The sequence below is a fragment of the Mus musculus genome, chromosome 11 (assembly GCF_000001635.26).
Source record: "Mus musculus strain C57BL/6J chromosome 11, GRCm38.p6 C57BL/6J".
NCBI lineage: Eukaryota > Metazoa > Chordata > Mammalia > Rodentia > Muridae > Mus > Mus musculus.
Genome location: NC_000077.6, coordinates 96765348 through 96778025, shown reverse-complemented (window position 1 = coordinate 96778025; position 12678 = coordinate 96765348). Strand labels below are relative to the sequence as shown.

Genomic DNA, 12678 nt, shown 5'->3' with positions numbered 1-12678 from the left:
TGTTGGGATAATCTGTGGGTTTTCCAAATCAAACTGGCAGTGCCCTTGACAGTTTAGATGGGGAACTGCAACCTCTGAGGTTCAAACCCAGACTTTCGAGATCTTAGATCTTAGTAAGGCTTCAGGAACGCGAGAAACCTCCCACACTTACTGCTCTTTAACACCCTGAAGACGTTTAGGCTCCTAAGATGCTTTCGTCGGCCTTCAAACACGTTCCCTGAGCGCTGATTGGCCCGCCTAATGGCGGTGGGCGGGACACGGCACCGGAGTGGACTTTGCGGGGTCTCGGTCTTTGCGCTCCGCCTCCCGCGCCCCCTAGCGATTTCCGGAAAGATGCGGATTTCAGCTTAGGCCTGGGCGGGATGGAGAGCCTCCTCTGACCAGCGATCGCCACTGAGAGCCCTGGTCTTCAGGGGTGGGGCGTCCGGGACACTCAGGATTGGCCCGTCGGGAGCCGCCTCCCGTCGTGCACCGGGGCACCGGCGACTCACCCGGAAGGAGAAGCCGGTATCGGACTATATGGTGCGGTGCTGGTGGTGTCGCTGTGGAGAGCTGCTGCTGCTGCTCTCAGGTGAGGGGGCGTGGGCGTGGCCGCGGCTCGTAGGTGCTGCTTGGGAATGGGATGCTGGCTTGAGCCGTGGTGGTGGCATTTGAGTGATGGCCTCGGTTGACACACTAGGGAGGGGGCTGCCTTACTGCCTGGTATGAAAGTGAGGGCTTGCTGGGACCCAAGAAGAAAGGAAGCCTGGCTTTTCAATATACCTTGAAAATCGTCTTTCCGTCCCGATTTAGCCGGGAAAAGAGAAGGACCGTTGGGCTGGTTTCCATCTGAGTTTGCTAAAGAATGGAAAGGAGTGGCCGGAGTCAGAATTAGGGATGTCTACCCAAGTGGCCGGCAGTGGAAGGGAATGGCAGATATTTTTCGCAGATACTGGAAACTATGCTCTTCCTTTGTTACTTGCAGGTGAAAGGAGTGGGTTACCGACTGAAAAATGAGAACAGCTGCTTGATGGACGGGACAGGTTTTCTGTCAGGCGGAAGAGCTTCCTCGAACACCTGTGGGTATTTAGGAAGGCGAGGTTTTAGAATTGCTGTCTGTTGACACCAAAGGCTCAAGAACGAGTAAGGAGGGGCGGGAGACTCCTTGGTGCAATCTTTTTTACAGCCTGATGTGTTTTTTACGTGTCCCTTGAAGTAGTTTTAAGAGGCGGAGAAAATGAGAAAGCTTTGAATTGCTCCCCTGAATTAGCAGCTGTGAGCTTTACAATGCGTCAAACTTTGTACACACCAAACCCCTTGGCTCTTTCCCGGGACTATGGGTGCTGGTACTGCCGAGGGAAGCAGTGAGCGCTTCAGATGGGATGGAAAAGGCCCCGGGAATGTAGTTAGCATGGAGTAAGTTTCCTCACCTTTCGAGGTTACTTGACTCTGCCCTTCCTTAATGGATGCACAGATCCACCTCTTTGGACGGGTCATGGAGGTGAAGTTAAGAACTTGCTGTTTCTCCAGGAATAACGACTGAGAGTGGTGTCGTTGGGAAGGACAGTGATGAAGAGCAGTGGTTGTTGGAAACGGAGTCTGCTTTTTGCAGTCTCAGTGTCTTAGGGGAAATTGACCACCAGAACCTTCTTAGTGCCTTTTACGCTTAGCCTTGAGCCTACAGAGACCCAGGAGACTTGGAATGTCTTAAAAGACAGTTTATTTGTTTCTCTATGACATTAGCTCCAAAACAAAGGAGAAAAACTTCCACATGGGGGTGCTGCAGGCCCCTAGCAAACTCTTTATACCAAACGTCTGATGAACAGTTACTGAACTAGAGTCTTGAGTTTCACAGACTTTTCCAGGCAGAGTGGTGTGATCTCCCCTAAGTGGATAGATGCCTTTCTTTCTTGTCATCTTTTCTGTTGTACTACAAACACAAACCAAACCAAACAACAACAACAACAACAAAACCACTTAAGAATATTTAACTTTCTGTTCTTCCGTTGGCAGTTTAGCAAGCGCCTAAGAGGAGAAGAGAGGGGGAAATCCCAGCAGGCTAATTAATATTCACAGAAAGCCTGTTGGTTTTGGTCACAGATCTTTGTCTGTACCCGTCTGGACTGTCGGACTGGGTTATTGGGGAATTGAGATTTCCTGCCTTTCAGTCTAGGGCCTCTTGGAGGTGGTGACTGCTGCGGATGAAAAAAATCAGACTGTCAGCAAGAATGCTGTTTATTATGGTGTTGAAATCACAAAACCTCGGGTTTGCTCCACAGTTCAGCTCTGTTTTGTTATCTGCCATGCAGCTTTGTCCCCGCATGCCATGTCTGTCTGTAGAGAGACCTTCTGGGATATTGGGAAGAATTGCAAAAGCTGTTTGCTTTGCTAATTTCATGCCGTAAACGAGTTTCCCTTCCTTTGAAACATTAGCCCTATGTTAGCAAAACATAAAATAGACGGAAGCTCATTATGCACTCTGCTAATGGTAAGGCAGAACTAATAAGAGAATGTGTTTAAAATTAATTGTGGGACTGTAAAAAACGAGTGGGTGTGCGGATGGGCATGGGAGGAGGAGAGAGGGAGAGCTTAGAGAGAGCCTTGTTTTCCCAGGAGCCAGCCCGCATCATTTGTTGGCAGTACATATTGGCTGGAGTCAGTTTTCATTTCAAGGTAAATTGGAAAGGGAAATTAAACCTTATTGTTCTGCTCTTAAGAGAGAGGAAGGGGGTGGAGGCGGCAGCCAGGGTGGCTGCAGTTGGAGCGGCTCTAGGAGTAACAAGATTAGTGCTGTATTTTAACAGAAGGTGACATCATGGGCCCCTTTGGAATCCAGTAACCCTGTGTTCCAGCCTTCATGGTCCCCGTGTTGGAGTGGGCGATGTCGCTGTACGCATAAACTACCACACTGGGGGAAATGAGTGGCTTAGGCTTTAATGAATCTTTACAAAGGAGCGGAATGCATCCTGAGTTGACCTGAGAAGCTGTGGGGTGCTTGGGCAGAGGTACAAACCGGATGGCATGGCAGGATCGCAACTGATTGTAGTGGTTGGCTCCAGGTCTGGAGAGCTAGCTGGTCAGGGAAGGTGGTAAACTGTAGCTGGCCTCTTCACCCCTAGGAGCACCCACCTGTATGGAGGTGACTTTGGTTAGCAAGACGAAGAGAGATTGGTATTTGTAAGGACTTGGTTGTCTCTAAATAACCAGGAGGGGGTGCTGGTAGGCTCCTTTTCAAGGCTCTGTTCCACAAGATTGTTAAGCCACAGTTCTTGGGCAAAAGTTTTACAGTGAAACCCACCTGCCTCTCTGGCCACAACACACTCTCCTTATGCCCCTAGGAGGCAAATTCCCCAGGGTTTTTAGCTTGCGGCTAACTAATGTGGGGTTCCCCCTTCCTCTTTCAGGTTTTACACATAATTGGGGTTGGGGGAAAGTTACCTACCTGGGTTTCCCCACGGGACATCTATTAAAAGCTTTGGGGTTTTGCTCTGAGAGAACCTGGTGAGGATGTGCTAACTGCTTCTTCCCACGTCTCTGCTCCCCCACCTCAGATGTGCCCTTCCCATGGGCTTGTGGTATAGGATGTTGGAGAACCAAGACCTGGAGGTAAGCAGGGTCTCCGGGTGGGTCAGAGTCGGAGGGCCACTTAAGAGGAGGGGACACAGACCAGGCAGTGGTGGTGCACGCCTTTAATCCCAGCACTCGGGAGGCAGAGGCAGGAGGATTTCTGAGTTCAAGACCAGCCTGGTCTACAGAGTGAGTTCCAGGACAGTCAAGGCTACACAGCAGTGCTTTCTCCCCATTAATACTCTTGGTGTTTCTCACGGGCTCACATTAAAGCTAGGAGAAGGAAAACAGTAGCAAGTGTATGTGCGGAGAAGGGAGCCTCCAGTTTGACTAACTCTTCCACTGGTTGGAATGTACTAGAATATAAGCTTTGTTTAAATGAAGGTTTTGGTTGTCACCCAAGAAATGGGGCTCATTAGGAGATTTTCATACATATACACATATGTCCATATATATAATATATTTATATATACATATAATATATATAAAACATATATTATATATATATCATAATGCTTTGTCCTTATCTGTCTACCTTTTCCCCATGCACATTAATCTCAGGGCCTTGCAAGTGCTCAGCTCTGGCATTGAGCCATGTATTTATATTCCTAGCTCTCTTTTATCTTTATTTATTTATTGAGAGAGTCTCACTATATAGTCCTGTTTGGCCTAGAACTTGCCATGTGGACCCAGCTGACCCTCAACTTGATGGCAATCCTCCTGCCTCTTCCTGAGTGTTGGGATCACAGTGGGGAGCCATTGTCCATAGCTGATTGTTGATTGATTGATTGATTGATTGATTGGTTGGTTGATTGAGTCTCACCAAGTTCCTCAGGTAAGGCCTTGAACTTTTGATTCTCCTGCCTTAGCCTTCCAAGGCCTACACTGTACTATTCCGGAGAAGAGGGAATTTCATTTCTTGATCATGTTCTCTCTTAGCACAGAGCCTGACATGCGCCCGTGATCAGGAAATGCTTGTTGAATGAATGGCGAAATGACTGAAAGTTGGTACTAAGGAACTCTGGGTACTGCTGTGTGGTCAGAGCTGCCTTGCAAGCTGGGTGTGTTGCTTCATTGATCTCAACACTGAGGAGGCAGACGGGCGAGAACTGCCACACAGTGAAGGCAGTTAGTCTACCTAGTGAGCTCCTGCCAGCAGGACTCCAAAGCCAAAACCAAACACCATTCTCTCTGTGGGGCTGAGCTGAACTGAAGTTGAAGGGGCTTTTGTTTGTTTGTTTGTTTTCTAATCTGCAGGAGGTGATCACAGTTCGAGTTCAGGACCCCAGGGTGCAGAATGAAGGCTCCTGGAATTCTTACGTGGACTATAAGATATTCCTCCATGTGAGTCAAGCTTTAGTGATGGTGTCAGCTGCAGGGCTGTGGGCTGTGCTGAGGTCAAAAATGGTTTGTGGGTGTTCCCGACAGAAGATTTACAAGAAAGAGTGGGGAGAGGACTAGCTTGAGGGGACACAGAATGGCTTCCAGGTGCCTGGTGGCATCTTGGTCTGGGACCCAGTAGCCTGATAATCCGTCCCCTTAGGGTGGCGGTGGTGAACTCATGAGGGACTAAGGCTTTTCCGGATTTCTCCCCTAGACGAACAGCAAGGCTTTTACCGCCAAGACGTCCTGTGTGCGGCGGCGCTACCGTGAGTTTGTGTGGCTGAGGAAGCAGCTGCAGAGGAACGCCGGCTTGGTGTGAGTTTGCTCTCGGGCCTTCTCAGGTCTGAATGGATCTGGGGGATCACAGGGGAGCTAGGGTTACGAGGGAGAAGAACTTAGAGCGTGGCAGGCTGAGGAGCTTGAGAAATGCTCGCACTCAGGTGGTTATGTCAGTGAAAGGAAACCAGCAAGTCTCCCTCCGTTCATGCCACGTGACCTAGCAAAACTGTATAAACGGGGGGAAAAGTGAATACATACATACTCCCCTCCTCCCACAAAGCAATTAAAGTGAAAAAAAAAACAGTTCTGTGTGCTTTATAACAGAAGTTGAGAATGTTTAACAGTATCCTGCCACAGCTCATCTCAGTTTTAGAAAACTCTGGGGCTGGAGTACTCTTTTGGTTTAGTTTAGTTTAGCTTTGTTTTCTGAGATAGAGCTGGTGTATTTAGCTCCAGCCTGGCCTCAAATGCCCCAGATTCTCGCCCGAGCCCACAGAGTAGCTGAGATGATAGCACGTGGCAGTGTGTCTGACTTGGAGTAGTTCTAATTCATAGGAACGGACCCAGCATCTGCAGCTCACTGTGTGGAGCTGATGCTGGGGACGTGGATGTCCGTCAAAGGGTTGCTGTAAAGCACGAGCTGAGATCAGATCCTTAGCACCCACGTAGAAAGCCCGTGATCCCAGTGCTGAGAGAGAGACAGAGACAGGGAATCCTAGTGGCTTGATAGGCAGCTAGGCGGCTAACGGATGGGTTCTGGGTTCGGTGAGAGACTTACTTTCAGCAGATGAAGTGAGGGTGATTGGGGAAAGACACTGTGTATCAACACTGGGCTCCCACACTATGTGTATGCACACGCTCCCCCACACCAGTGCTCCCCCACACCAATGCTCCCTCACACCAGTGCTCCCCCACACCAGTGCTCCCCCATACCAGTGCAGAGCACAGAATCAGGAGAGCAGGTGGAATGGAGCAGGCCTGAAATCCTCCCATCTAGGAAGCAGAGACAGGGTTACTGGAAGTTCTAGGCCAGCCAGGGCGATAGCATGTCGGGGCATGTGTCAGAAAGTCCCCGAGGGGGCTGGAGAGATGGCTCTGTAGTTAGGAGCACTTGCTGCTCTTGCAGAAGCCCTGGGTTTGGCCAGCCCCACATCGGTTTGCTCACAACTGCCCGTGATTACAGTTCTGGGAGATCTGGTTCTCTTCTGGCTTCTGTGAATACTACATGGTGCACCCAACACTAAGCAAGCGTGTACACATAAATAAAATGTAAGATACTAAGGTCTCCCCCAACCTCCAATAAAAAAGAACTAAAAAAGCAAGTAATGCTGGAAGTGGGCCTACTAGGTGGAGAGCCGTAGCAGTGGGCCTACTAGGTGGAGAGCCGTAGCTGCATGGGTTTGGGTGCTAGCTTTGTTATGTGACACTGGAGTTTCATGTCCCCTTTCTGGTTTTCTAAAAGGAGGACACTAGAGCTTTCTCATGGGGTTTTGAGGAGGATTTCATGCCATGTTTGTGGACATTTACTGCAAAGTGCCTGCCATCGAGCATGCCATCAGTCAGTATTGGCTCTGTCAGGCCCCTTTACCAAAAGACAGCTATGTTTACTGGCCCTCTTTCTCAGGGATTCTTTTGGGCGGGGTTGGGTGCTGTTTCATTTACCTTGGGTGTTCGTTACATTATGATTCCACAGGCCTGTTCCGGAGCTTCCTGGGAAGTCCACTTTCTTTGGCGGCTCCGATGAGTTCATTGAGAAGCGACGTCAAGGTCTCCAGCATTTCCTTGAAAAGTGAGTGGACATTTAGGACAGCCCACCATTGTGGAAGCGAGGCCACAGATTTTTACTTGCGCCCTTCCATCTCCAGAGCAGGGTGAAGCCAAAGCTCAGCTGGGATGGGGACGGGGGAGGGGGAGGGGAGGCTGCTGCCTCACTTGCCATCCTGTGGTGTACTCTCTGTTGCCGCAGGGTCCTACAGAGCGTGGTTCTTCTGTCAGACAGTCAGTTGCATCTCTTCCTCCAAAGCCAGCTCTCGGTGCCCGAGATTGAAGCCTGTGTCCAGGGCCGGGGCGCCATGACGGTGTCCGATGCCATTCTTTCCTATGCTATGTCCAACTGTGGCTGGGCCCAGGAGGAGAGGCAGAGCACCTCCCACTTGGCTAAAGGAGACCAGCTCAACAGGTAGGGGCTGCTAGGCACCCAGTGGCACGTGACACCCACTGGGATGCCCGCATGTGGGGGAAAGAAATGTCACGGTGTTGGGACCCTTGGAAAGGCCTGGTTCTCTTTCTTGAATGGGAAGCTAGAGGTTCTGTTGAGACTCAGAAAGAAGGGGAAGACTTGAGCTCAGAGATGTAGGTGTCTAAATTGTCAATTTTAGAACATTTTCCCCTCCCTCCCTCCTTCTCTCCCTCCCTTCTTCCCTCCCTTTCTTCCTGTCCTTCCTTGGCAGGCTCTCATTGTGTAGCCCCAGCTGTATAGACCTACTCACTATGTAGGCTACTTGCTGGGTAGACCGGGCTGGCCTCAAACTGACAGAGCTCTGCCTGTCTGCTGAGTGCTGGGATTAAAGGTGTACACCACCATAGCAGGATCTTTTTAAAAATGAATTAATTATTATGGTTATGGGTGGGAATGCAGCCTGGGGCTTCACTTGTGTTTATGTGTTCTACCTCCAAGCCCCGTCTTCAGCTCTTAGACCATGCTCCTATTCTAGATGAAGCAATGGTACATCAGTGAGCAGCAGCTCTTGTTGCCCCTAGTAACCATAGTGCACTTTCTGTCTGGATCTGCCTGTTCTGGACGTTTCAAACACAGTCATATGGCAGGTGGTTTTGTGTATTCAGAATAATGCTTTTCATTTTTTGTTTTTTTAGAGGCAAGGTTTCTCTGTGTAACCCTGGCTGTCCTGGAACTCACTCTATAGACTAGGCTAGTCTTGAACTTAGAGATCTGCCCGCCTCTGCCTCCTGAATGCTGAGATTCAAGGTATGTGCCACCACTGCCTGCTGCTTTAAATATTTTGTTTTGTATTGTTTTGTTGTTTTTTTTTTTGAGACAGGGTTTCTCTTTATAGCTCTGGCTGTCCTGGAACTCACTCTGTAGACCAGGCTGGCCTCGAACTCAGAAATCCGCCTGCCTCTGCCTCCCGAGTGCTAGGATTACATGCGCCATCACGCCCAGCTAAATATTTTTTAAAATCACATTTTAATTTGTTTTGATGGAGTGTGTATGTTTGCACATGTGTGGTCATGGCATATATGTAGAGATCAGAGGACAGCTTGTTGGTCACCTCTCCTCTCCTGCCATGGGTCCTGGGATTGAAGTCAGTCATCAGGCTTGGCAGCGGGGGGCCTTCCACCCACTGAGCCACTCTGTCGGCCCCAGCGTGTCTCCGTAGTTCATCCGTTTCTATGGCTGAATACTTCCATGAATGGGCATGGGATCTGTTCATCTATCTATCATGCCCGTCTTTCCTCTCTCTCTCTCCTTCCCAGTTGCTGCTTTCTTCCAAGATCAGGGCGCAGGAGCTCCCCTTCGCCGCCTCTCAGTGAGGAGAAGGAGCAGTTAGAGACGTGGGCTCCAGTGATGGACTCTGAGGGCCCATCCTCAGAAAGCCCCACGCTGCTGCCCAGCTCCTCCTTGCCTGCCTGCTGGGATCCTGCAAGACCGGAGGAGGGACTCTCTGTGTCCCAGCCTGCGAGAAGGGCCGTGGCAGCGGACCAGGCTGGGCCGATGGAGCCCACTCAGCTAGACACAGCGTGGGACAAGTGAGCAGTGGCTGATCTCTCTGTTCTCCTGTGTGGTGGAGAAGATGCAGCCCAAGGTCACATACAGGAGGGATTGGGGACAAGGCAGGTGTAGGGCAGGTCAGGCCGTTGAACATCTTCCACTCAAATCTGCTCAGGTTTGTTATGCAGCGATTGTGGCTGTCCGCTGTATCTCCTCTGTGGGAGTAAACGCCACACTGTGTTTGTGAGTTCAGCACAGGGCCCAGAAGCTGCTGGTTTTAAATATTTACTTTCCCAGGAGGTGGGTTTCTTCAGGTGTTTGTTTAAAGAGGGCTGTCACAGGTGAATGGTTTGGGGAACCCTTCTTGGCAGAGTTTTAGCTGCCTTACTGAACATTGTCCCAACAGAAAGTTCCTATCGTTCTCCTTCCTTCTTGGCAGGCTTCAGGTTTTGCTGCAGCCCCTGGAGCCAACATTTTGGTTGTGGGAGGCTGACCTCTTGCCTGCCTCCTTGTGTGGACAGAGTGGTGAAGACGTATTCCTCACCTCCTTGCCTTTCAGTAAATGGCCACGATGTGACTATTTGTTGAGGTTTCCAGCCTCTTCCAAGACCTTGCCAGGCTGAGTGGGGCCTGAGAGCTTGCAGGCACTTAAAGCTTCCTGGCAAAGGGGCCGGCCACAGGCAGAGGGAAAGGAACAGGTCAGAGGCGTTGCTCTGGCAGAGGCGGCTCGGGCTGCCCATCGTGTTTCTGCGGGGTTGAGGTGGGCTCCCTTCTTTGTAGATGCCTTTCCTCTCGTAATAACAACTCCTTGCCCCCAGGGCTCTGGCTGCCAGGGCCTACTGCTGCTTTCCTGGGAAGCCGCAAGTTCAGTCAGTGGGGCACACAGGCTTTGTTTCAGCCTGGAAGTGAGGGCTCTGGAGATGGAGATAGGAGCCATAAGCTCTCCTTCAGACGGTGAGGCGGCTCCTGCCTCCTGCTACTGAAATCTGCAGACAGCAGGGGCGGCTGCCTGGGGGGCTGGGCAGGCTGGGTGCCGGGCCCACCTTGGTGCTGCCGCGCTGCTCTTAGGTTTGTGTGTGTTTCTCTCCTGGCCATCCACCCCGGCTGTGGGTCCACCCCAGCCGAGGGACTCCTGGCCTGCATTGCGGGATTGTCAGTGGCATTTAGTTGAGAGTTGAGGGGCTTTGGCCTGAAATAAACTGCAAGTATTTAAGACTGTTGTTGCAATTTGTGTCTAACAAGCTGTAGCAGGGTAGGAGGGAGTGAGAGCTGGCAGGAGTTACTTTCATAAATCATGAATTTATCAGCGTGGAAATAACGCCATAGAACTGTGCGCTGGAGCTCTCTTGCATTGTGTGTGAGACTCAAGTTCACCACCGCAGGAGGGACGGTTTTCCAGAGAGCTAGGATGTGGCTCTTCTCACAGAGCTGGGCATGAACCTTGTTAGGTATAATTTACCTGATGCTGCTTCCGTCTTCGAAGCCTGTCTGAGGTGCCAGGTGCTAAAAGAGAAATAAAGTTTGTTAACAGGCAGATGCAAAGCCCTGGCTGCTGTTCATCCCTCCTTCCTGCCCGCCTCCCCTGGGTCTTTCCTTTATATGATGCATCAGAGCGAAGCGAGGAGAGAAAACCTACAGAGGCAAATCCAAAATGTCAGAAGAAGTTCATTTAAAAGGGGGGAAAAACCTCCATACACAACCCTCACAAAACCCGACAGATGCTAGGCTAATGGCATCCACTCTGCCGATTGGTGGGGATGGCTCATGAATATTAATGAGTCCAATGCTCCAAATGGTGCAGCTGTGAACCCAGCTGTGCCTGAAGCTCTCTGATCTCAAAACTTCCAGACAGGAGCCGGAGGTGGTCTGTGTCAATTCCCTACTCAGCCAAAAACCAGCAAGCTGGGTTGGCCTTCTTCTGTTCTCCCCTCTTGCTGGAGTTGGTGCTCGCTCGGCAGCCAGCTCTGCTGGGCTGCTGGGACAGCAGGCACTCTTCAGACATGGCTGTGCTTTCTCAGACTCCCAGCTTTTTTAATGATCCATTAGCAGCAGTGCACACAAGAGCACCTCAGTTAATGTGAGGCCAGGCGCCTTCTCATCTCAGTCTTGTGCTGAGTTAGGTGTTGGCTGCAGAAGATGTCCGAGGGAGAGAGCGTTCCTAATAGCATGGGCCCACGTACCAGAAAAACAGCAAGCATCGTTGAAAATTCCTTTTCATCCAGGCAGTGCTGGAGTCCTTTCGTATTTTTCTCTGCCCAGTGTGTGCCCAAGTCCAGCCACTCCAGCTGGATAGCTTCTGTGTGAGAGATGAGTCACTAGCCGTGGGGAGCGGCCCACTGAGTTGTGTGGAGGAATCAAAGTATTCTTTATTTTGATCTGAGCTCTGAGGCAAGTTTGGGGCCTGCTTTAGTCACAGCTACGTCTGCGACCCAAACCTACTCAGCTCCCTCGTCTGCACTGTGGTCAGTAGTGGACTGGTGAGGACTGAGAGGAACATTATTTCAGATGGCGGGCGGGGGGTGGGGGGGATGAAGGAAGGAAAGTTCTGGTGTCAGAATAGTTTGATAGAAGTTGTTTGATTTGATAAGAGTCAGCAGGGTAGGCGAGCGTCATACTCCATTTCTCCCTGAGGAAGCTGGCTTGAGTAAGGCTTGTAAAAGGCAGTTTTCAAATGGCTTGACCAGGACCTGGAGGGTGTCTGTGTCATTCCTATACCCAGTATGTCTGATCTTTGTAGGAGGTACTTTCTGAGGTCTGTAGTACTAAGGTGTGGTGGTACACACCTATAATTCCAGCACTGGAGCGGTTGAGGCAAGAGGATTGTTGTGAGTTTAAAGCTAGCCTGGGCTACAGAGGGTGTTTCAGGCTAGCCTGGGCTACAGAGGGTCTTCCAGGACATCCTGGGCTATATAGTAAGAAAGTGAACAGCAGTAAACCAACCTCGCACCGTCCCTGGTTTGCTGGCTGCTAAGGCCTTAGGTCCCTACTACTGAGTCCTAGGTGACTCCGGTAGCTTTGCTCAGAGGCTCCATCTCCTACCGGAGGAGATTAAATTAGCTCAGTGTTTGTGAGTTTGTTTGTATACCACAACTCTTGCTTAGAATTCTTAACGACTTAGGGGGACTCCAAACAGGTCACGAAATGCAAGGGTGTGTCAAATACAGAAACGGGATCCGAGGAACCCCTGGCCTGACTCAGCAGCACCGAGGGAATTGGAGCACCTGATCTTTGTGGACGCAAGAGGAACAGTCTGCGGGAAGTCAGAGCCACTTCCTTCTTCCAGTGTGGGCAGAGGGCAGGCAGCCTCTGCCAGAAGGAAGTCATTTCTGTAGAGCCTGGCTCACAGAAATCTTTGGACTGTAGATAAATACCCTGCTTCCTAGTTGCTTTACCACCATACTTCCTGAAAGGTTTGAAAGCACCCCACCCCCACCCCCACCCCCCCAGCAAGCTCTTCTCTAAAGGAAATGTTTTGGAAACGGCTGCACAGACCAAGTGTGCCTTGGCCCATCCTGCAGTCCTGACATGGGAGAGATCCATGTCTGGAGAGAGGGACAGCCCAGCCTGTAACTAGATGTTGAGGGGGAAGCTGGCGACCTCAAATCTCTCCAGACCACCAATTGTTCCTCCATCCACAGGTAGCCTCCACTTGAAAGGCCAGCAAGAGTCCGAGAACTAAGGTTGCTTCCTTCCGATTCAGGGCAGATGGTTCTACTTCCCTAAGCAAAGGAGAGAAACCC

General features: G+C 50.7%; 1 protein-coding gene across 4 annotated transcripts; it reads left to right on the top strand.

Annotated features, from left to right (window-relative positions):
* Positions 1-313: 313 nt before the first annotated feature.
* Snx11 (sorting nexin 11) lies at positions 314-10480 on the top strand. Of its 4 annotated transcripts, none has more exons than XM_006534375.4 (9): positions 314-571; positions 965-1122; positions 2593-2652; positions 3531-3585; positions 4804-4890; positions 5144-5244; positions 6902-6997; positions 7175-7387; positions 8704-10480. In XM_006534375.4, exons 4-9 carry the CDS (start codon positions 3544-3546, stop codon positions 8978-8980), a joined length of 816 nt encoding a protein of 271 aa, XP_006534438.1. In that variant the 5' UTR covers positions 314-571; positions 965-1122; positions 2593-2652; positions 3531-3543; the 3' UTR covers positions 8981-10480. The 4 variants fall into 4 exon arrangements, with proteins under 4 accessions (XP_006534438.1, XP_011247591.1, NP_083241.1 ...); NM_028965.4 differs by having other exon boundaries at positions 471-571; positions 965-1058; positions 8704-10477; XM_011249289.3 differs by lacking the exon at positions 2593-2652.
* The last annotated feature ends 2198 nt before the right edge of the window (positions 10481-12678 follow it).